General features: G+C 41.5%; 1 protein-coding gene across 3 annotated transcripts in view; it reads right to left on the reverse strand.

Annotated features, from left to right (window-relative positions):
- TAF4B (TATA-box binding protein associated factor 4b) overlaps window positions 1–25,051 on the reverse strand; it is a 73,299-nt gene that overhangs the window by 1,869 nt on the left and 46,379 nt on the right. For all 3 annotated transcript variants that reach the window (XM_075744208.1, XM_075744207.1, XM_075744206.1), the window contains 2 exons: window positions 24,141–24,197; window positions 13,066–13,185 (listed from right to left, as the gene is read on the reverse strand). In XM_075744208.1, coding sequence (XP_075600323.1) covers window positions 13,066–13,185; window positions 24,141–24,197 — 177 coding nt within the window. The remainder of the gene's footprint in view (window positions 1–13,065; window positions 13,186–24,140; window positions 24,198–25,051) is intronic.

The following is a 25,051-nucleotide window of genomic DNA, read 5'->3' on the forward strand; positions in this document are numbered from 1 at the left end:
ACAAGGGTTTTGACCAAACTGGTTGGATTATACTGCCTACTTGCATAAAACTAGCCTGCTGATGTTCAGCTTTATGTATTGAAAACCAGCAATCCAGAAGTCCTTCCATACTGAATACTTTAAAAGACAAAGCAAGCACTTGTCAGTTAATGGTTTATTTTAGTCAAAGCAATGAAAAGACTTTTAGTAAAAAAAAAAAAAAATCATGTTTTTAAAAAAATGTATTATTATGGTAAGATAAATAACAGCCATTTCAGTGAAGTCATACTACGTAAACACTTGCACTGAGAAAGGACAAGCTAACTACGAAGAAGGTACTACCACAGTTCCTATGCAGAGCCTCAGGCTGTGCGAGGCTCTTACTCCCACTTGCAAACACCCAAGCTCCAGATGTTCACATCTCTTCTTGAAGTAAACCATCACTGCGAGTGGGCTCTAGCCTTGAAACACGGCCAGGAGAAACTCTTACGCTGGCCATCACCTCTGAATTGTCCTTTAAGGGAGCAACACACACACACACACAGTCGAAGCATCTACACGTTCAGAACTCTGTACCCGAGCCTATCCATGTCAGTTGGCTGCCTCGCTTGGTTATGAAAGCGCAATTGGTAGGAGATGATGATGTTTAGTAGTTATACATTCAGGCTACTGGAATGAGCAACCCCCCCGCATTCCAAAATGCCCCAAGATTTATTATTAGGGGCGGGGAGGCAGAAGATTACCATGAGCTGCACAATAGACTGGCTACTTATCTTGGAGCCAATCTATGCTACACAGCCAGTCTCTTATCACTACTGGAGGGTTCTTGGTAATGAATGCAATTTGTACAAATACAAGTGCTCAGTCTCTGTAACTTCAGTAAGGCAATGCCTGCCAGCATCAACACCACTTGGAGATGGTGTTGCTTGGATGCCGTGTTAACTATATCAATTCTTACCCTAACACTCTCTGCAAGACTTCAGCAAAATGACTTTGCCCACTTTGCTTAGAGAAATCGGGTTAAACCCCCCATATATTAGAAACAAATACCAGCGCTAGACTATCTATAGCAGTGAATGCTACTGTTGTTAGGGGGGAAGCATTGAAATTTATTAACAAAATAAAGAGATTCACCAGAGAGCACGCACTAACCACAGAAAACCCAGGGCATATTGCAGAAATGGAAGCTGTATTTCTTACTAGCAGCATGCAGGGTATTCAGCACCATTTCATTTGCTTTACAGTCGATACTATTAAACACTATGAAATGCCATCATTTGAAACTTTCAGTTTGTTAAATGGCTTGGAACAAATGCGTGTGTGGGGAAGACTGCTGGCCACATCGCACAGAGAAGGCACTGCTGTCCTGGTAAGACACAAAAGGGTCATGGTTCAAGTTTGTCATATGACAACCCTGAAGGATCCAGGGAAAAGATAGCTCTGCAATGCAGCTGCCAGCACGGGTTGAAAAGGAGGTCAATCTAACAGGATGCAGCAGAAGGCCTGAGGCAATGTTATAAATGAAACAAACCCCAAGGGTTTTCAGTAACCCAGCAGCAATGTCCTTTATAATTCAAAGAACTTTATGGAGGTGAAAGTATTTTCTCTCTAAATAGTCATTAGACTAGAAGTCTTACCTTTAAAAAGACACCAAACAAAGCCACCTCAATCTTGTTCACTCCCTTCCAAAAAGGAGGCAGACAGCACAAATCCCCAAACCTGCTTTGGAAAGCTGCTGGAGCTGCAAGATGCTACAACAGGGCAGAAGTGCCACGCTGCCTGAGTTTAAGACAAAGTTATGGATTTCTTTATTCTTAAATTCTTACCTATCATGCCCAGTGTAGAGACGTAAAGCGATGTTATGCTGTAATATCACATCCAAAGCCAAAGCTTATCCTGGACTCCTGTTTGCCAAGACAGTCAGTGCATACTTCTAAGTTTCACGTAGCATCACATGGGCTTATCTGAGCTACCAAGTACAGCATTTCAGGGGCCGGGAGCTTTTTAGTTACTGAACATATCTAAACCAACAGCTGCTACCACATCCAAGTTAAAAGAAAAGGTCCTTCTCTCAAATTGCATGATGGTTTAAAATTAAAGAAACCAACAGACAGCCTAGGTAATTCTAGTCCAGACTGGGACCGTGTTGGGGAACTCACTCTAAACTAAGTTTATACAGGGATGAGCGCTAACTCCTTTTAACTACTGTCCCCTACGGCTGCATTGAAACGCTGGTCTTTGATGGTTTTGTTTTGGACTTTGGACCAAGCAGTGGAGGGTGATGTACTGCCTGTCTTTTTGTAACGGAACATTTAGAGAATCAAAAGTGAAAACACTTGAAGTTAAAATGTCATCTGCGCATCAAAACGAACCATCACAGGTGCCTCTGTTAATGTCCAAGACCTTATTTAAGAAGCGCCCAACTCTTGAGCTCTCCAGCTGACACAAGGGGCACTTTAGGGGAGGGTCCTCTGCTGCTCAGTTCTCAGAGCAAGTTCCTCTTGGGCAGCGGGTCAGTCTTGTCTGGCTCTAAGCAACAGTCAGCAGTCCTCTTGTTTACATCTCATATACCCCTTCCTGCACAGAAGCTTCCTCGTGCTGTTTTTAAGCGCTTAATACCCTGGTTAGAACACCACCAGCCCACTCCTTGCTCCCAGACATCTCTATTACCTTCCTCTCAGTTGGGCAGCAACCACTTGTATCCTACTATTTTGGGGGATTCTTCACTGTAAAAGCCTTCAGCCTACCCTAAGACAGCTTTGTGAACTTCTGCTGAGGGGAAATGAAAAGGTGTTGCTTTTCAACCAGGCCATGGACAAGTACAAAGATAAGTGAATGTAAAACGCATCCCTGTAGAACCAATTCTAGCAAAGAGTACTGCACCCAGCCTGCCTTCTGCAACATCTAATTATTACTGCCTTAACTAGCAACTTCTTTTTCTTAATTTTTTCTTTTTTTACATTGGGAATACTCCTCCTCTCCACATGGGAGGCTGGAAGACATCAGCTGTATCCTGAAGTTCCTGCCTTTCACTGAACCCCCAGCACCCCGCTTTCCTTCTAAAAGAGAAACAACGCAGAGACACGCAGCCCAGGAGGGGTAACTGCCAGCATAAATACTACCAGTCAACCTGAATATCAGCCACCTGGGTATCAAGAGCTGACAGACCCTGTTTGTAAGCCAGGTAAGGCACCGCGCCAATGTGGCTCTGCACCGCTGGAAACCGCCCTTCACAGTACTGAGACCACCAGCTGGCTTAACACCAGCCCCAGGAGGCCACAACAGCTGCCGTCCTGCTTTTGGCCTGTCCTCAGAGTGAAGTAAAATCAGCAACTTTGCCAAAGCAACATGCCGTCACTCTTTCTTGATCCTCAGCGCCTTTTATAGACCCCTGACAGAGATCAGTTACTCTCAGTGATCCTGGCAGCAGAAGACATTGTGGAGCTCCTGCTGTAGTCTCATGCCTGCTGTGCAGCTAGTTTTGTTGACAGGTTGTTTCCAAAACCTGTTTTAAGATCTCTAGAGCTCTCTCCAGTGGCTGGACTGAGAATTAAATACCAACTCTCTCTGAACAGGCAAGAGTGAAGTTGATACAGAGCCACAGCTCACAAGAAGGCTCTTCCTTTACCTGAGCTACCATCACCACCTTATTCCTAGTTTCCAAGGTATCTGGAGCGTGTGATCCACAAGTCTGGATCACAGGTACTGACAAGGATATCAAAGTTGCTCAGAGCTATTCTACTGGCCCTGACACAAAGCTCAGAGGGGTCAGACGACACTTCCCTTCCCACCAAGCCCAGGTCAGGCTCAGTGAGCTGTTCCTGACGGGGTACATGCTCCCTTCTCAAATTCAATGGCTTCACATCAATCACATTCAAAATGTTAAACTCTTGAGAGGGGGGCACTTTAAGGGAGAGCAAAGTGTTCAGTCAAATGTTAAAAGTCAAGCCAAGAGTTCTCGTTTCAATTTTTGGTGTGGCATAAACACATCTCAGTCCCGGAGCCAAGATCCTAAGAGAGCAAACTGTCATTGCAGCTCTGCTGTGCATTATTAAAAATACCACCAGCAGAAGGAAGCAAAGTCACGAGACAGTTTCCAATGACATCTCCAAACACTGAAAAATTACAGCTGTGTGCAGCAGAGACATTGCCAAAAGGTGGTAAGAGCATCTAGCGAATCAGAGCAAAAGCATCCAGGTTCAACACCGCCCCCCCCCCCCCCCCAGCTCTGTCACCTGTGGTCACACTGAGGTCGGTGGTACCTGGTGTACCGTGCACATTAGCTGCCCAGCTATAAAACACAGAACACATTCCTGTCTCACAGGAGGAAAAAAAGGTTAAAAAGCCCTTAACACATCGTGGAGTGCTCCAACGCTTTCCTGGGTCTCCCCCAGCAGCAAAGGGGAAGGAAGAGACCCTGTCAGAACTGTGACAGCTTTGCTTGTACTACTAAGTGTCTAATTTAGGCCAGAGAAAACAAAGTGAAAGAAGTTGATACTGCTTTGGTGACAAGCCAGCCTACTGATGCTTGCCTATCCTAACAAGCCTCAGTCTGATAGAAACACCCCCACCTCCGCAATACTAAAATACTATATTACTCAATATTTATATGATTCTTTTTTTAAAATAAAGTTGGTTGTGTTAGGTAGTTTGGGTTTTGGGGAGTTTTGTTTTTAACCTTATAGACCACTAGGGTAGATCAAGCCAATGTCTGAAAGGCTTAGATCCAGGCTGCTTCTCGTGCAACCGAAAACAAACATGTATATTTATGATGTTATCTGCAGCCTACAAAGAAGCCTCATGAAGCTGTCAGATCCATAGACTAGAGAACGCTATTCAACTATGCATTCTTCCTCAGATTTCATTGCAACATTCCTACAAGTCCTTTCAAATGTAGGCAACAACATGTTTTACATATTGAAACAAATTACTGCGAATGTAATGTCAGTTTATTCACTATTATGCCCAAGATTCATGTACGCATGTCACTTTGTATGGCTACATCAGATGCTTAATCTGTACCTGGAGGTAATGAATACTACACAAATATGTCATTTTAGTTAATAGACAATTATTAAGCTGAAATTTTCTGGCTCTTTGCCACATCATTTTAAGCAATGTATTGTCAACTAAATTATAAATCTCTTGACCCTTCACATGTCATCAACATTTGTGCGTTACCAATATGTTCAGCCTAAAGCTACAATGCAATTAGTCATTTAAATTGCAGATATCTTTCACACGTAAGAAGAATTAAGTTCATCTCTAACACAGAGAAGGCACGATACGGGTCAATGAACTGTATTTCTGAAGTGTGTGAATGGCAGTCAAGAATATTTTTGCCTATTTACATGGGAAAAAATTCACATCAAGTGTATGGCCTAGACTGACAGCAGCCAGGAAATTCAGTGCTGAAACTGAAACTCTCTAGCTTACAGGGCTGTGCTTAGTTAGATCTTGCAGCAGATAAGTAAGATGCTGAAGCCATATTTTATAACTGTAATAGTACTTTTAGCTCCTCTGTTCCCCAAAGGCATAACCACGCTGTAGACTCTTCAATTGTCCGATAGCTTGAATAAGAAGCAGAAACTGGAATCAAGAGCCTGCATACATTAAGCATATGCAAAGTACTAAAAAAACCCAAACACTCCTGCATCACTTTAGACCTGTGGGCTGGGGGAAGGGATGGTAGAGACAGAAAGAGACGCAGAGAAATGGAGGAAAACCCCTCAAGTGTAGAAATAGGTTTTGTAGTCTGGCTCTGAACACCTACTTACATGCAAGTAAGTCTAGGTCCAATTTAAAGTGATTGCTTTTAAATTCATTTTCTGCAGCTTTTAAGAAAATACTTTAGCAGACTATCATGTACCAATGCAAAGCACTAGCCAGCAGCCTCTCTGTGCCCCATGGATATACAGGGAGCAGCAAACCTATCGTCATTCACTACAGAGCCAACTTCTGCGGTTAATTCACGTTTAGCCACAGTCACATCCTTAACACCAATACTGAAGTTGACAAATTATGCTAGCATGTCCTCTCATCAGAAGAGCTTATGGCCAAAAAAAGGCGGCAGTAACTTGTCAAGCTACCGCTTGTAAGAACGTAAAGCCACGTACTCCTTAACTACCACACATCCCTCCCGCAAATGCCAAAAAACCCAAAAGTGATTTGATTGTCACACAGTGGAAAAAACAAAACTTCTGTCTTCCCAAACAATTCGGAAGAGTCAAGGTTTTCTTTCATTCTGCAGAAAAGGACTTGTTGCTCAAAGGCTTAGCTCTTCCTAGGTCAGCCTAAAGAGCATTTCCAAAGTTTAAACAAGCACAGTATACAGTATATGTTTAATCAACATGCATACCGGCATCCTAAGCTGTAAAGCAAGGAGGGTAAAGTTTTAAGTTCTGGTAACAATGATCATATGTGGCAGAGACTGAGCCCTAGAAGAGAAGACAACAAGCTTGTTCTCTCCACCCACAATCAAAACTAAGAATGGAACAATGACCAGTGTGGTAAACAAGACATTTCTCCCATTTCGTCTTGCCAAACTTCTTCCTAGGGGAATACAAGATTATTTGTGGATTGCTGTTTTAGAAGATATGCTTCACCCTGGAAGTATCACATTGTTTCATTGTTTTTATGCATGGTGGTGAGAGCTAGGAGTCTGACAGAAAGACAGTACTTGAATGGCTCTGCACTGATCCCAGGATATCAGCTGCATCATTTACTTCTGTAGCAGCTACTTCCAGTAGCCTAAGTTTCCACAGCAGAGTCAGACTACAGGTGGCAAGGCAAGACCTACACTTACTAACAGAGCAGCCAGTCTTGGCAGTGGACGGAACAGCCACAAGCAGTATCTGGAACGAAGAAATTTCCTTTGCCGTTGCATCAGGCAAAAAAAAAGAAAAGACACAAGATTTACACGAGTCAATGCAACCAACCTGGAAGACGGCAAGTGAAGCACTTTGCTGGTTTTGGCTGGGATAGAGTTAATTTTCTTCACAGTAGCTAGTATGGGGCTGTGTTTTAGATTTGTGCTGACAACAGTGTTGATAACACAGGGATCCTTTTGTTACTGCTCAGCAGTGCTTACACAGAGCCAAGGCCTTTCCTGCTCCTCACCCCACCCCCCCAGCGAGCAGGCTGGGGGTGCACAAGGAGTTGGGAGGGGACACAGCCGGGACAGCTGACCCCAACTGACCAAAGGGATATTCCATACCGTATGATGTCATGCTCAGCATATAAAGCTGAGGGAAGAAGGAGGAAGAGGGGGGACATTCGGAGTGATGGCATTTGTCTTCCCAGGTAGCCATTACACATGACGGAGCCCTGCTTTCCTGGAGATGGCTGAACACCCGCCTGCCCATGGGAAGTGGTGAATGAATTCCTTGGTTTGCTTTGCTTGCGTGTGCATCATTTGCTTTACCTATTAAACTGTCTTTATCTCAACCCACGCATTTTCTCACTTTTACCCTTCTGATTCTCTCCCCCATCCCACCAGGGAGGAGTGAGCGAGCGGCTGCGTTGGGCTTAGCTGCCGGCTGGGGTTAAACCACAACAATCACTTTGGAGCAAGACAGACCACATCGCTTCCAAGTAGTAAATGTGTTATCACTGAGCCAGAAAAAGGATGAGAAGCAAGCAGTCTCTCCCAAAAAATTACACAGAAGTGCAGGCATCCAGCTAAATTTTCCTGTATAAAGTAGAAGAATGGTCCAATCAGTCTCCAGAAGCTGACCATAAGAGTAACAGCCAGTCTCCTAACTCTACTTTCAAAACATATGTTGACTTTTTATTTCCCTCCCCACTGCACAATACCACATAAATAGACTGCTCTTAGTTCAAGGCCAAAGATGACCTTGAACCCGGGACACCTTTGGATAGAAGGATAGAAAGTTTAAGGACTCAGAACTGCACTCTGTTTGCTCACAGAAAAAAACCTTTAAATAACTGCAAGGGTTTTCAAACTCCTAAGACTCCAGTTACAGCGAGAATGAGACAATGCTGTTTCCAAAATAGCTTTGCCATCAGAAAACCAGTAAGACTTAATCCAAAATAATCCTTGACTATTTCTCAGCATTGAAAACATTATGGGGCATGTTACCAACCAATAAAAACTATGAAACAGAACACAAACTTGGGAAAATAAGTCTGTGGCTTCAAGCTTACTTTTTTTCTGATCTGTTTTAGAAGTGCTCTCCCTTCTCAGTACGAGTTATTTTTTCAATTCTTCCCACCCTTTAATTCATTACTGTTCATCACATGCCCCCAAACTGGGAGAAGACAAGAGGTGGGTACAAATACACAAACCCGAAAACACATATGAATCAAATCCAGAAGCCCCTCCCCCTCATTGTATCCAAAAGTGTCCAGAGGGACAAGAATGAGAGAGATGAAGATATTACCACCTCTGGAATACAAGTAGCACCAATTAACACATTTTCAGAATAGAAGGATTTTCTTACTAGGATTTTCTAAAATTACTCTTTCTGAACAATACCATTCAAATGTGAAGTTGCAGTGAAGAGAACATGCAAAACTACCCGAACGAGTATTTCTTACAAGGGAAAAAGAATTCCCTTTAAACTGATGCCTTTTTTCTTTTTTTTTTTTTTAATTAGGCCTAGAGCATTAGCCTTATTTTTTCATTCTATGATCATCATGGATTTGCCCTTACTGCCATTTCAAGTTTAGCGATACATAAGCATTAATCATGGCAAGATATAGTTGACCCTTTTTATGCTGCTTTTAGGTCCAAATTAATTGACAGACACTCCTCTGGGCAAGAACCTCTTTCTTTCTTTGTTACCTGCCACACAATGAGGTGATGTGGCTGCTGGTAAGCAGGCCTCTAGCTGTAAAGCACATGCTCATGTCACCATATGTTCTAGATCCCAGATTAAAATAATCCAAATAAAGAAAGCAGAATTTAAAAGAATAAGATAGGATGAATGTGCAGGAATCAGACATTCAACTATCTCAGGAAAAAAACTTTCCAGAAGAGGTGGAAAGCCAGGTGGTAGAGTGTGGCAAAACAGATACCCAGGGCTGAAGAACCATCCCAATTAAACCCAGATGCTCATCTGTGGAGAAAGGAAACATGGCATGCTAACAAAATGTTGTTCTTAGCACTTCACACTTACTGTCACTGCAACCACACCAACCCGGTCTGCTGAGCTGTGCTCTTCCAGTACCCATTAATTTTGGTACTGAATAAAGAAAGGCAAATATGTAACAAATTTGCTTACAGAGTTTCACTTTTTTAATACATACTGTAACTGATTATTTCTTCCCTGTCTCCCCAAATACCTTAGGGCTTCAGTTTACATCACTAATGGCTTGAAACAATTCCTTTCCTTTAATTATTTCAGTAGGCAATGATAAAAAGAAGCTGAACGGAGTCAACTTTGCTCTAACATGGACATAAGAGATACAACCGTTGTCCAAAGAATATTATCCAAGGAAAGTTGAAGTCTTAGTTAAAAAAAAAAAATCAAATGCAGTTAGCATCAGTGAATTCATTCAATACTGTCAAAGGATCATTCACATTCAGGAATAACTTCTGCCATCACACCTGTCTACCAAGATATTAGGCTTTAAAAAAAAAAAAAAAAAAAAGGTCACAGGAGTATTATGCACAGATTTACTCCTTGCCATTGCATAGTCAGGAAGTTCTGACATTTAAGATTACTTGAGAGTAAAGCTGTCTGTATTTGCAATTTGAAATGAGAAAGTACATCCTGCCTGTTTAAATTATTCCCTGACAGGTTGCCCAAAAAGATGATTTTAAAGATGCCCAAATGTGTATCTGCCTAAGGCCATATTGTACTTGCTTTCCGTTTCAAAGACCTCCTTTCATCTCGGAAGAATGGAATGTTGTTTACTGCTCAGGATGTTTTGCCATGTTATCACGAATGTATTACGAATGTTCTGCTTCTTGAACTAGAGAGTGTTTGTCAAAACTATTCTTTATTCTATATGAGAAGTCATAAGCCTTTTATAAATCCTGCTCAGATATATTGGGACACTTAAACGTCTAAGTCTAAACATCCTTCTCAAGTTTGCTATCCTGTATAATTTCACAAAAAAGAAAAAAGGTCCGCAGAGAGAGTTGCTTTCTGGTAGCATGAAGCCTAAGTACTAGGTACTGGAATGCAAGACTGCATGCGAGAAACAAAAGCAGTTTCACGGGCAGAATTACTTTCACCTACTACCCTTACAATTCAGTCTAGTAAGGCAACCTATATGAGAAGCATCTTAAAATACAGCAGGTAAATTTGTGACAATGATATGCTATCAAGGTTTATGGTCAATTTTAGGCATGTTATGTCCACTTCCTTTTAAACTGGCAATGTAAATAATGGATCACCACCTTTCGATAGCAATGCTGTTATCTGTCTCACTTTGGCACAATCTCATGAAGCTTTTAATAAAGCAGACACACTGCAGACTATGAGAAATAACTGAAAAGTACCTAACAGGCAGACTTGTTAAATATTCAGAAACAAATCCGGCAATAATTACAGAAAACCACTATGAAGAACAGGAATAGTTACTCGATAGAAGCTTGGGGGAAGAGGAGAAAAGGATGGGGAAAACTGTTCTTGTGCTAGACTCATTTTTTCAAAGTTTTTCCAGTGGTATTATTAAAAAAAAAAAGAAAAATAACTATACCTTCAGCTTCATGTGAAAATGCATTAACAAACTTCAAAGTAGTGAAAAATAGCTGCTCAAAAGCTGGCATTGCTGCTTTCTGCAGCTTGTTTAGATACAGATTCCTTCACTTCACTTGCAGTAAACGGGGAGCATTCAAGAAGCTAATTGTGTCTCCATGTCAGGAAAAAAAAAAAAATCACGAGAAACAAGTTTACCTCACCTCCTTAGAGAGGTCTCTTGTCACAGTCCAAGCTGAGGGAAAACCTACAGGACAGATGCCACCACTGTCTCACTTACATTGCAAATAATTGAGCTTTATAAAAGGTCCTTCCAGACTCCAGTATGCAAAAACGCAAAAGTATTTTCAATCCTATCATCAACTTAAGCTTCCTAGGCCACAAGAATGAAAAATACTTAAGGTTGATCAGAAAGGACAACTTTACCACCACTTCTTCCACACAAGAGTTACCTTCCAGGCTTCTGTTCGCTGTGCTTGGGTCACAAGCCAACCAGCCATTCACTTGAGCAAGGCTAAGGTTTCGTGAGAAAGAGGGGCACAACTGGCAACAACACTTGAATGACAGCCCACAACACATTTCTCCCATCTCCAGCCAAGATGATCGCTAACAGAAGTAGACTGTCAGTCTCCTTGGAAAGAATTTCTGCAGCCCTGCAAACTTCCCAGTGTGGTGGGTTGACCCTGGCTGGAGGCCAGGTGCCCACCAGAGCTGCTCTATCACTCCCCTCCTTCACTAGACAGGGGAGGAAAAGTATAACGAAATGCTTGTGGGGCAAGATAAGGACAGGGAGAGATCACTCACCAATTATTGTCACAGGCAAAACAGACTGAACTTAGAGAAAAATTCATCTAATTTATTACCAAGCAAAACAGAGTAGAGGAATGAGAAACAAAACCAAATCTTAAAACACCTCCCCCACCCCTCCCATCTTCCCGGGCTCAACTTCACTCCCGGCTTCAACATCCTCCCCCCTCAGTGGCACAGGGGGACAGGGAATGGGGGTTACGGTCAGTTCATCATGCGGTGTTTCTGCTGCTTCTTCATCCTCAGGGGAGGACTCCTCACACTCTTCCCCTGCTCCAACATGGAGTCCCTCTCACGGGAGACAGTCCTTCACCAACTTCTCCAACATGAGTCTCTCCCATGGACTACAGTCCTTCACGAACTGCTCCAATGTGGGTCTCTCCCACAGGGTGCAGACCTTTAGGAGCAGACTTCTCCAGTGTGGTCCCCCATGGAGTCACAAGTCCTGCCAGCAAACCTGCTCTGGCGTGGGCTCCTCTCTCCATAGGTCCACAGGTCCTGCAAGGAGCTTGCTCCAGCACGGGCTTCCCACAGGGCCACAGCCTCCTTCAGGTGTCTCCACCTGCTCCGGCGTGGGGTCCTCCACGGGCTGCAGGTGGAATCTCTACACCCCCTCATCCTCCCTCCATGGGCTGCAGGGGGACAGCCTGCTTCACCATGGTCTTCACCACGGGCTGCAGGGGGATCTCAGCTCCAGCACCTGGAGCACCTCCTGCCCCTCCTTCTTCACTGACCTTGGTGTCTGCAGATGTTCTTACATCTTCTCACTCCTCTCTCTGGCTGCAAAAGCTCCCTCTAACTTGTTTTTTTTCCCTTCTTAAACATGTTATCACAGAGGCACTGATTGGCTTGGCCTTGGCCAGCGGTGGGTCCATCTTGGAGCCGGCTGGCATTGGCTCTATCAGACACAGGGGAAGCTTCTAGCAGCTTCTCACAGAAGCCACCCCTGTAGCCCCCCCACTACCAAAACCTTGCCACGCAAACCCAATATGTCAGGTACCGGAAACAGTTAATCTCCAGCACAACATCAAGAGATTTGTTCTGACCAAGATTTGTTAAAAGCACCTTCAAGGCACTTTTACAACAAAGCATAAGCCAGAAAAAGGTGATCTGGGTCATTAAAGGAACTGAATGGTCTAGGTTTATTTATTTATTTATTGCTTTGTGGGGAGATCTAGCCAAGGCAAACTCACAGGATATTTGAAAAGAGTCCCTGTGCATTGTGCATGGAAAAAAGTCCACAGCCAAATGTCAAAGCAAGAGTTATTTCAAAAGCCTCATGACTTCAACTGAGGGGCCATGATACCTAGCTGCTGTAGAAGACCACCACAGCTTCATTACCCTCCACTGCAGATGGAAGTTTCTCTTACCCATTATTTCACTTAGTCCTTTACACGCACTCTTATTCACAGTTCTTCCTATAACACACAATGAAACATCCCCATCAAATTTACCAGAAACAATGCTTTCAAGTATCTTAACACATGGGCTAGTTTTCTTACAGCATGTAACCAGGCATTTCACGTAAGAGAATTCTCAGTTCTTCCTACCGGGAAAGATAAAAGTAATTCAGTATGAAGATACAACAACATGCGAGTCATCTCCGTACCTCCAGCCCAGATCCAACGTTTGATAAATCCAATGGTCTTTTCTTCCTCGGTCCAATGGCTGCCAGAGCTGTGAGGTTGGCTTCTCTTTGTTGCATTTGTGCTAACTCCAATTGTTGCATCTAATTTAAAAAGAAAACACCTACATTAATTATGATATACACTATCCCAAAGGTCTTGGTTCTCTTTATGGCAGCTTCAGACAGCTCTGCAGTCCCTACTGAAACCATGTATTTCACAGCATCTTTTCCTGTCTTTCTGGACACTTTTGATAGATACCAACACTCAGTCATGCTTACAGCCTTGAAATGCTAACAGCCCTATAGATAGCACTGTGTAAGTAACATGCTATGGAGACTGCATAGTGGTATCAACACAGGAGCATTGCTGCTGGTTCCTCAGCTCATAACCTTTACCATTTCTGATTAACAGAAAATATTGATCAGAACTGGTTTATGAGGCAGGATTAGTATTAAACATTGAAGTTATCGAGTTCTGTGAACTGGGTGCATTCTTAATTCAAAATCTCAGTTCATGACTGTACAAGATGACATTCAATTTCTTCACGCTGTATTACCTGAACCCAGCACTCAATATTGCCATTCTGAAATATCTTATTATCCAACTGAACAGGATGCTGTCAAGTTCACTGATACTCTTTCTTTTCCCAGTACATACTTGAATCTTCAGGTATATGTGAAGCAAGTTAGAGATACGCTGCATATATTTATTTTCACTCACCTCCAAAAAACTGTTGAACACAAATAAACCCTTAGAAACAACCTGTACCTGGGTTACGTAAACCCAGGAAGGGAGAGAAACCCATAGTCAAGAGGATTGGGGGGGGGGGAAGTTTTACCTCCACATTTCAAGGTACATACTACTACATTCTATTCAATAACTATAGATGCCAGCTGCTCTGGAGCTCAACCCAGTCAAGTCAGCCCGATAGACTTACTAGCTTGGATTGGCCACCTTGCTAATGCAACCACGTTGCTTTCAGACCCATCAGCCATCCAACTTGCAGCATGAGTGGGGGGGAGTGCTCGCTCTCTCTCTGTATTTACTCAGGTTGAGTTTGTCCTTAAACACAAAACTTCTAGGTTTGATGTTAATCCTTAAATGATCTGACATGCAACTAGAGCAGCTCCTTAGCCCATGCTCTCCCCGCTCTCAGGACTTACAAAATCTGTTTGGATGGGAATTCTCTACATTCATGCATGTCCATGTCTTTAAAGAAAATACAACTGTATCATGGTAGCAAAGCATCCAACTATCCTCCCTTCCCTCAATCCCACAAATCACTAAAAAAAGAAAATAAATTAATTGGAATTCCTCATTCAGTCAGTACAGATATTTTGCTAACTACGCTTGCAATACACAATGTTTTTGCTTGCTTTTCAGCTCTCAGAGATCCCACTTGGAGAAGAGAAATTCAGCTTGTTAAGAACTGAGCTTGTAGCAGTTGCTACTACTTAAGTAAGATTCCATAATAAGATAAAAAAAGCACATGGGTTTTTTTGGGAGTGTTTTTTTGTTGTTGTTGAGAGTTTAGGGGGTTTTGTTTGGGTTAGTTTTTGGGGTGTGGGTTGGGGTTTTTTGTTCGTTGGTGGGTGGGTTTGGGGGGGGGGGGGGCAAGTCCATTATTTTACTTCAGATCGGCAGATTTGTTCTTATTTTAGTGATGCTGGTAGCTTCACATCAAGTATTTCAGCCAGCTAGGCTATTTAAAGAAAAATGGTGTTTCAGTGCAAGATTCCTAAAAGGACATCCTGCCCTGTAAGACTCAAACTATACACATGCTCAAGATTTTTAAACAGACATCAGGGAATGCAAGACTTTGACATACCTATGTTGAGAGTAGTTGGTTTTTTGGTTTGTTTTTTTCTGAAGATGAGACAAATGATTCGGTCACAAGAACAACATCATTTGCAAGAAAGCTTTGATCACACTACATAGGCTTTTCCTTACAGAAATGTAAGGAAAATGTACTTCTTGAACACTAGATACCATCATTCACTTACCACATATGCTATTCTTGCTTTTGTGTGCAGTGTAAACATTTATGACTATATTTATCAGAATTATGCCAGTTCTGAATGCGGTTTTTTTGTTTGTTTGTCCTTTTCAAAGTATAAAGTATTGCTTTCAAGAATATTTTAGAGACTATAAGGTTTTTATGTCCCTTAAACTTGAAAACTACAGTTCTGCAATTGTCTGACACTATGTCCAGCTGGCCTACTTGCATAAGATGTTTAAGATAAACTTCCCTTTAATCTCAATCTTAAATATGTATATTTATATTCAAGAACACATAGCAACCAATCAGGAATGGGGGGGAAATAAGACTAAATCTGAAAAAGTAACTTGAAACTTCACGAATTCTGTGAAACACTGAGGCTTAGAACCTATTCACTTTCCTACTAGCAATGTAGTTCAGTCGTCATGGTGGCCAAGACAACAGTGGAAATGCACGTCATTACCATCACCTACTCTCCTCATTGCATTTTCCACCTCATAACCAATCAAAGGATTTTTCAAATCAGGCAGAACCTCACCAGAGTTTCGGAGCAAAAGGAAAAAAAAAAAAAGAAATCATAGTCTTGTTGCATTCTAGACATCTTGGGGATTTTTCTGAGAACATAATTAAGACAAATGAATTTAAACATTCAATCTCCATAATGGACTCAACAGATCTCCATTAAGCGATATGGGCAGACATCCAAATTACCCTGCTGAAGCCAGCAAAATCATCTTTTCATCAAGTTTTGTTCTATTAAAAAGTGTGAGATTAAATGTCCAAACATTGTGTGAGCAGTTAAAAGCACAGGATAAGGAGAAGACAAGGCAGATAACATCAAGGGATACCCGAGGATACTGGCTGGCTAACTACTGCTGGATTTTCTTAAACAAGATTAGGAAAGAGCAAGAGACAACTATGTTGAGTCAAATCTTCCTTTAACAAGCAGTATTGTAGCACACAAGTTAGGGCAGAAAGATCACTGCAGCAAGTGAAAGACAGTAAAAGCCGTATATACACTTTATTAAAATATAACAGCTGGATCCAGTATTGTTTCCCTTCTAGGGGCCAGTTTACTAACACTGGTGTCTCCAACTAGAACAGGATACAAATAGGAACTGTCATACCCAGGTTTGTATCTTGAAAAAAGATGATTTGTCTCCCTTGAAGACAGAAGCGTGTAATGGCAATTCAAGAGGAGCAGGGGAAACCTGCACCACACATCAGACCCACAAACTAGCAGGTTTCCCCTCAACCTGACCTACTTCATCTGCTGAAAGATGCTGTTCCACCACGACACAGGAGTCCAACACATGTTCTGCTCAAAATTCATTCCTCAAGAAGGGCATTGAGAGGGGACAGTCTCCAGGCAAGAGGCAAATGCACGTTCACGCTCCTTCTCCCCCCTTTCTGATTTTTACATACACTAAGAATTGCAGTACAAAGAGTTCTAAAAACCTGTGTATAAAGATTGAATTGCTATGAAAACGTCTCAGAACTTGTAAAATAGTCTTTGTTGCTGCTGGCCTTTTTAATAATAAAAATAGGGTTTAAAGTCTGGTCTTGCAGCAAGCAGGAATCTCTAGGGTGACACAATAACCATTTTAGTTAATCTGACCTGGAGCACAAATCAAGAAGTCAGGTATGTTTTAAAGTCCTCCCTTATAGTGAAATGGCATTTGCAGCATGGCTGTAATCACACAAAATGAAAGGTTTTAAAATTGACCTCTCTGTTCTTCACTCAATCCTCTACTGAGTGAAATATTTCTTTTCCTGTTCACAGAAATTCTATCTCACTTATGTCTCCTACTCTACATTTCAGAAAATATGCAAAGTCTATTTTTACTACTACACCAATGACATTTTTGTGGCATTTTAATATTAAAAATTAAATTTCAAGTTGCATAAGAAAAAGTACTTCAGCTATGAGATGCTGAGACTTTTTTTTTAAAGCAATACTAAAAATTGGCTTTAAACCCTTTCAGTTACGAAGTACATGATATGTGGTTGTTAGCATTATCAGAGCTCCAATAATTCAAGTTATGCAAATCTCGCAAGACTTTCTCTAAACACTGCAAGGAAGAATCCCTTAAATATAACTGAAGAAAGGAAAAAGTATACTCTACCACAAATAAAGTCAACTAATTCGCACCAGCTAACCCATCATGTGTGCAGCAGCAGGTGGCTGTATTATCAAAGCAGGGAAATGGAAGAGCTACCTTGCCGAATACACGTTCACCTTTGAACAGGAGTAACGAAACCCCTCATGTCTCGTGTCTCATCACAAAGTACCCAAAGCAGAACAAGGTATTTGATACAAGCTTTCAGAGAAGACAAAGCACATGAAACCTTTACTCTCTAGATCCTCAAGAATGGTTTTACCGGTGAAGATTTCTTTATAGGTAGAGACGAGAAATTAAGCAACTGTATTAGCCAGGGCTCACAGAGCAGCAACAGGTCTGAGGTTAAAGAAAAGCCAAACAGGTGGCACTTGTCCAGCATGATGCTGGCAGATGACATGCACCTCAAGACATTCATACCAACTGCCCACTGCTGCAGGAGCTTCAATATGTAAAAGTACTAGGAAACAAATGGAGAGAGATTTATTTTCTCCACTTCTCAGATTTAAGTGCTAGGAACTTATGTTTAGCGAAAAAAAAAACCAACGCAAAATAGTCTTGGCAATGCAATAACAAATAAATACAGTCATATGGATGTACATGAGCTCAGAAGAAATGCTAGGAAGACAGATGGGGAAGCTAAACACCACGATTCTGGACTTGCTTATAATTAATATAAGGGAAAGACTAAAAAGCATATTTGGTTTAATATCAAGCAAAAAGTAGGTATGTCTTCACATATGACATCGTAGGCTGACAGAGTATGGGACAGACTGAATAAATATTTAAAGTAACAGAAGAATTGGCAGGAAAGGAAACCAGGGAAGGCTGAAGACAAGTTAATGTATGCCTAAGGGTTATGTGTGCTATCCAGCAATAAGTACATCAGGAGTAATAAAAGCACTAAAGGAGATGAACAAGAATTTGTGTAAGACTTGCGGGGGGAAAAAAGCAAGGAATATAAGCGTACAAAAGAGGCAGAAGCATCCAATTCTTTCAGCTTCCACAATAAAGAAATTAAACAATAATGAATATTAAAATTCAAAGTAAGTCAACTGTGATCAAATATCAACGTTTACTTTCTTCTAGCTTGCATCAGTGAAAAAGGAACCTGAACACCTATACGGGTAATTACTATTACCCTTTACCAGGCATTTCAAAAAAAACCTAAATATTGAGGTATCTTTTAAGCGGGGCCACTTATCCCACCAAATTGATGTTTCTGTCTTCTTTCTATCCAGTCTTTTTTCTGACCATTTTTTTCAAAGTTTCACTGAGTTTCATTGTGTCCTCCATTTAGTGCTTTGAAAGTTTTCTACTGTTACCAGTTGCTTCTCCCTTCATTGTCTTTGGAAAAAAAGAACTCTAATTTTTTTGCATTCCCTTTAAGCATTTTAAGGAACTTGTGACGAAAATGAAAAATAAACCTTAAAAATCTGGTTTCAATCCCAAGCCTCTCACACTGGTTGTCATAAAGCTCAATGAGCATTACTGCCTCCAGCCCCTACCTTTCCTATACAAAATTTTCTGCCCTACAGGTTGAATGCAGCTGAATAGCAGACTTCTCATATGGGGGACATTCTCTGAGGAAAACTGACATTTAAAGGCTGCATATTTAAACATTTATCATCCTCTCCTCTTGCCTATAATGCAATTTCTCTTCTTGCAATTGCTTCCTTTCAAATTGTTTTAATTAGCCATACAATTACTTTCCACTGACTTTTCCCTCTGTTGTAATTTAGATTTAACAGCAGAAAGGCAGAATACACATGCACTGGTTTGCTATACAGTCCTAACTTATAACAGGCCTGTATGTAACACTGTAGGATTCTTCTAGGTTAATATTCCACATACACGCTTCAGTGGCAGAACAGCCCCTACCATGGCTGTGTCCGCCAAGACCAGATGCCTCATCTGACTAGAACTAAAGGGTGCAATAAGACGTTTCAGAAAACAGCATTTTTTTCCAGGATAGCCATGAAGTAAGCTACCAAAAGAAAAAAAAAAAAAAAAAATTTCTCCAGTTGATATTTGACATTCTCTAATATATAAGCAACTAGGTCCTCACAAAATTTAAGAAAAAAGTCCAGGATGCATTGACTTCTTGACTCCTGCTTTTGCCCATTCTTGTTAAGATTTTCTGCAGTGTGTACTTCCCTTTACAAGAGTTTTCTTTGTTTTGCTTAACAATTATTGATGCATGTCTGTTATTCTATAACACCTGGAGCATGCACGCTTTCACCTGTGCAGTCTCATCAGCTTGCCTTACTTGGAAGCCCAGAGAAGTTCCTGGGTGTCTAGCATCCAGCATCAAGCTCGCTCTCTGTCTGGTTTTCACTAAAGGTAGTTACTATCATCTTCCAAGCCAGCTGGTTTCAGGGTATCCGACACAGTATCTCAGCTCCTCTTTTCTTATGCTCCTTCTAAACACCAAGAGGATTTCTTCCCTGACTTTCTGCAAGACTCATAACACACTGAATCTCTGATGAGTAGGGCTACACTGCAGGTAACAAAATTTGTGTCTGTTCAATAATCATGCTTCTTTTTAAAAACACGCAGAAGCAGGTAAGAAACACTATGGAACAATAAAGATAATATATAAATCAGATAATTAAGCAGAAGCTCTCAGGATGCCACTGAAGGCTCATAAAAGCCAATTGATCGCGATGAGATCTTACTTTGCTCACAGCATCATATTTGCTTTTTTGAGAGATTATGGTTAACTAGGGAGTTTCTTTTTCCCCTGCCACAAGAGTGGTCTTAAAGAATTTGAACCAGTAGGTCCAGAAGACTAAATACAGAAGCAGCACAAGAGGTGTGGGGAAAAAAAGAAACAAACAGCTAGAAAATGTGGGTTGGAGACAGTAGGGAGAGAAGTAGACAAAGAATCAGGATACAGTTACTTGTTATCTGAGGATGTGAGAGGAAATAAGGCAGAGTGTTAGGGCGGACACATGAAATAGAGAAAAAAAAAAAAAAAGATTATTTTTGAAAAAAAGATACTACAGAACAACTAAATTTCAGTCACTACTCTATAGCACCCAGGAACTCTCTGGAATCATACAGACTTTTTTTTCCAATGTTTTTGTTTCTATAAAAAACCCTAGGGTTTGCTATTTTCCTCCCAGTTGATACTAAAGGTATTGAACATTCTCAACATCTCATCTGCTACCGTCTTATGACATCTGTGTCAAAACTGTAACAGTAAAATGCACAAGTGCATCAAGCAGGCAGTAACAAAGGACTGGGAAGACCTGTGCAGTCATATGTGAGCAGAGCTGCTGGAAGAAGCAGGAGGAATGGGGCAGGCAAGATCTGCTGTCCATCAGGTGCTCCACACACTCCTTCCCCTAGTTCAAGATGCGGCTGCTCACCTTTATCAACTGATAGATGCCGCAAGGTGCCACAAAGTAAGAGCAGAGATGAAGGTAGCTACCACGGAATAAGCAAAGATGCTATCAATACGATACCCGCTCACCTGCTCCACCCCAAGCAGCAATCTTGCACACGTACAATCCAAAAGGTTTGCCCAGCCTCAGCCTTAAGCTTTCGGAAGCCCTGCTACAAGCACATTCACTTTTGAGGATGAGAGACAGAAGTACAAAAGATCAGGGTTTATATTTAAATTTACAGTACACACTGCTTAATGCTGACATTTTTACAGGTCTTCTGGGATGCACTGTTCATATGGCACACTTGCGCATTTGACAGTATCCTACACCTACTCAGTTTAAGTAAGTTCATTTCAGAAAAGGGATGAAGCCAGAGATAAACTATAAAATAAGGCTAAAAGAATTGCTCCTACTAAACATTTTCTTTGTTACTGGAAGTATAGTTGAAAGTAGAACAGGAAATAGCAGAAAGCAACAAAAAAAAAGTAATGGTTTAAAAGTGCAAGCATCAGGGACAATGCAAGGACTGTATCCTCTCAGCTTGCAGTGGCAGATAAGGCTGAATGAAAAGCAGGGGTAATTCACCCAGACTTTGAGAATGCCTTTGCAAAAGAGCTGGCCCATGAGGTAAGCAAGGACAAAATTCTTGAGTGCACAAAAGGAGGAGCTTGGGGCAAGCCTTCTAGCTGTCTGAGAAGGAATGCACACTTTCTGTAGGTATTAAAATCTGCTGAAAACAGGTAAAGGGGGAAGTAAATAAAGACTTAATTCATAGACTAAGAATATAGGAAAGTAAATGACTTAGCACAGGGGAAGTTTGAGGTAATAGGTCATGCAAAAAGGGATGAAAAGGTCACGGCAATTATGTATAGCCTTTTGGATAAAAGAATCCACTGCTGAGTCTCTGGATGTACTTCCAGCAATGTGAAGATGTTGCCTCCAGCTGCTGGATGACAGCACATCCTGGATTTATAAGTATTCATTGTTAGGATGTACACTCTGCATTTTGGGAAACATTGCTTTAGAACATGCTCCAGTGCCATTACCCCACACCATCTCCCTTCTCCCAGGGGTCACCATCAACACATAAAAGACAGTTTTAAGGAAAGAAGGGCCATATTCATTCTTAAAGAACTTTAAGTAGATCAGATCAGGCTTTCCAGTGGATACTCAACCAGAGTGTCCTGGAAAGGATCTGTTTTCAGCTGACAGAGGTACCAAATTTCCCAAGTGTGGTTTCTTAGGAGCAGGCTACACTCACAACACAACAAGACAGACAGACAATGGTGAGCCTTTTCAGGCTTTCAACCCAGTACACACTGTGCTTCTGTGTTACCAGTTTCAGCCTTGGGATATTGGTCGATTTTTATTTTTCTCTTATTCCAGCTCTACTCACGTTTGCATTTTTTAATGCAAATGTGTGCTGACCATTTATCTCCAAACTGTCAATAAAGTGACAAAACTGACCAGCTGCATTTGGGCTCATTTCCACTCAAGCTTGAGACGGTCTCACAGATAAGAAAGCACCCTGGCACAGAAGGTGGGTTTCCCGTGCGGCACAGGAAGCCTGGGGAAGTTCTGGCTGCCTCGTTCTCCGGAGAACAAAGCAGCAGGACAGAGGGCAAGGCAATACCAACACAAAGATCTGCGTTGTCCCAAGAGGCACATCTCCTCTTGGTGAAGCAGTCACAGACCATCACTCTGGGAGCAGCACAGCATGGAGAAATATGCAGGACAAATGCGATGAAGGCTGTGTTAGTCTGGCACAAGATAAGATACACAGAAGTGGGTGAACACCAAGAACTAAAATTAAGACTCCTTCTTCGCTCTGTTGGCTCCTTTTTTGTACACCTATATGCCACTTTTAAAAAGAAATCTCATTAACAATACCAACCAATCTAAAAAAAGATCCAAACCACATACCTAACTTCTTTCTGTTCTAAATATCCAAATCACAGAATATTTTTCAAAATCCTACACATTATTGTTCAGAGAAAAAGAGAAAAGAAGCTGCATAAATGAATCGCTTTGCAGTGTTATATTAAAAAAAAAGAACCTCTAGAAAAGACCAGATGATGCAGAGGTAAAGCTACCTACAAAACAAGACAAATTAGCATCACCCACTGATTGCTGATCCTGGCGGCACTAGAGGCAAACCTGGAAGGGCTTTAGGGCAACTTTGTACTCACAGATTGTAAGCATGAAGAAAGAGTTATAAGCAGAAAGAAAGAATTAGAAGATAGATAGTAAAGCAAGTTCCTTCTCTCCTCTTATTTTACAAATTTCTTCTACTATGGCGCAAATCCAGAGCATTGATTCTAATACTATTTTACTGGATTTTCATTTGTTTTGCCTGGGCTCCTACATTAATCCAAACAATAAGGGCCTTTAAAGCATTCATAAATAACCTGCTGCTGCTGCTGGCACCTAGGAGCCAAGTGCAGCAATGTTAAGCAACAACAAATTTCATAGTTCAAGAGGCACAGTTAAGGAAAAAGGTTGCTCAGAAAATCACTCTCATTTAGCACAAAGATCCTTAAAAATTGCATGAAATCAGTCAAGTAACTATAGAAACCAATTTCTTCAGCTCTGTATCACACGTCTCACACCTCAATTGTCTTTATTATCGTCTGCTGTCAGATCCTTAATCAGAAATGTGAACAGGCTTGATGATTTATTCAGCAGGGAAAAGAATCTGTAGGTCAAGTGAAAAATTTCACACACACATACACACGCACACACATCTTCAACCTTAGGTACTTTCATTTCATTCTGTTCCCAGTAGCTCTGGGGGCAACTCCAGTGAGATCCAATATTAAGGCTCAATTAAAATAAGCTCCAATTAGTGGAGCTTTTTTCTCTCAGGCTAGAAAAGTCAGGAAATGGATATTGGGAAATGTAAAAAGTCAGCTACTGAGAGGAGGCTGCAGACATAAATGAACTTATTTGTTGATTTCTACAGTTGCTATGCAGAGGCCTCTGGGAGTAAAAGCTTAACCAGTCTAAGCTATAAACTAAAACCCCTGCAGCTAAACATGAACTGTGTGAAACAAGGGCTCCATTCCAGAACAGAAAACTGCTGGGCCCAGAAAATTAAAAGCCAGAGGCGTTTTCCATTTAAAACTAAATCCCAGTACCGCCTCCCAGCCAAAGAATTATAAGCAGTATCAGATTTACAAAACGAACAATTACCCTGGAAAAATGTAGCCTATTGTACAGTCCCAGATGCTAAATCTCAAAGTTTCTTTTTTTTTTTTTCCTTCTTCTAATCCCACATTATATTCCTACAAAGTGTACTGCTACAGTTTACAAAGGACCGTTTCTAGACAGGACTAAAACTACAAAAATAAAATGTTAAAAAAGAGAGCTCATAATTCATTGACCTCATTTGAAGCACTGCCCTTGCCTGTGGCAGTTCCTGTCCTTCCCCAAGGCCTCTGCAAATGGTATGCAGCAGCAAAATAAACCCTGACCTAATTGCCAGGACAGGGCTGCCAACCTTCTCTCAACACACAAAGGCAAGCATGGTAACTGGAAAGTCCTACCTCTTTCGCTTTCTGCTTTAACCGCAGTTGCTCTGGATCTTCTTTATTGGAACGGCTCTACCAAAGGAAGAGGAAAAAGATTGAATAGAAATTACTGGCATCCAAACACCATCATATCCGTTAAATATTTAATAAATGACAATTTTCTCTGGTGATTGAAAGATTTAGCTCCAGGGGTGAATGCCTCAATCCAGACTGGCTTCCCTCCCCCTCCACGCACATACGCACAACCCCCCTCCTCATCTGGGCCGGCTGCCTCTGCTCTAGCCTGAAGCAAGATTAAGCTGAAAATGATGCTAACACTGTCAGTCAGGTCCAGTCTAGGCATGATGTTGTTCATGTCAGCAGCAGACACTTAAAAAGGACAGGAAGTATAGGAAAGAAAGGGAGTCGTACTCGTGCAAGTACAACACAATTCTTTCAAGCCTAGATTAGGCTTAAACCCAAGGGGCTCCAGAATTCAGCTTGAAATAAAAAAAAAACCACCCCAAAAAAACCACCCAACCAAAAAATCCCACCCACCAAACAGAAGATGATCAAGTCACATCAGATGGAGCAACATCTACTGATTTATTTATTTTTGCTCCTGTTCTTGAGGGGAGGGAAGAGGGAAGAAGAGTAGCTCCATCAGGGGTTTGCAGATGCTAGGGTACTAGCTCCAAGGCTAGTCCTCTGATCTGACTACAGAAAACAAATACATCCATCAGGGCAGTGGATTTCACCAGGCTCCAGTTTGAACAAGAACAGTGAGCCCATATTTTCAAGTAGTGCCATACACAGATATGGAGAAAGACATACCAATTTCAGAGCCAGAAATAGAGCCAGGAAGGATGTTTACAGCTATGTGAATACTTTTTTTATTTCATTTTGACCAATAGGAATAATCTCAAAGGAAGAGTTCACCCCACCAC

The sequence above is a fragment of the Balearica regulorum genome, chromosome 2 (assembly GCF_011004875.1).
Source record: "Balearica regulorum gibbericeps isolate bBalReg1 chromosome 2, bBalReg1.pri, whole genome shotgun sequence".
NCBI lineage: Eukaryota > Metazoa > Chordata > Aves > Gruiformes > Gruidae > Balearica > Balearica regulorum.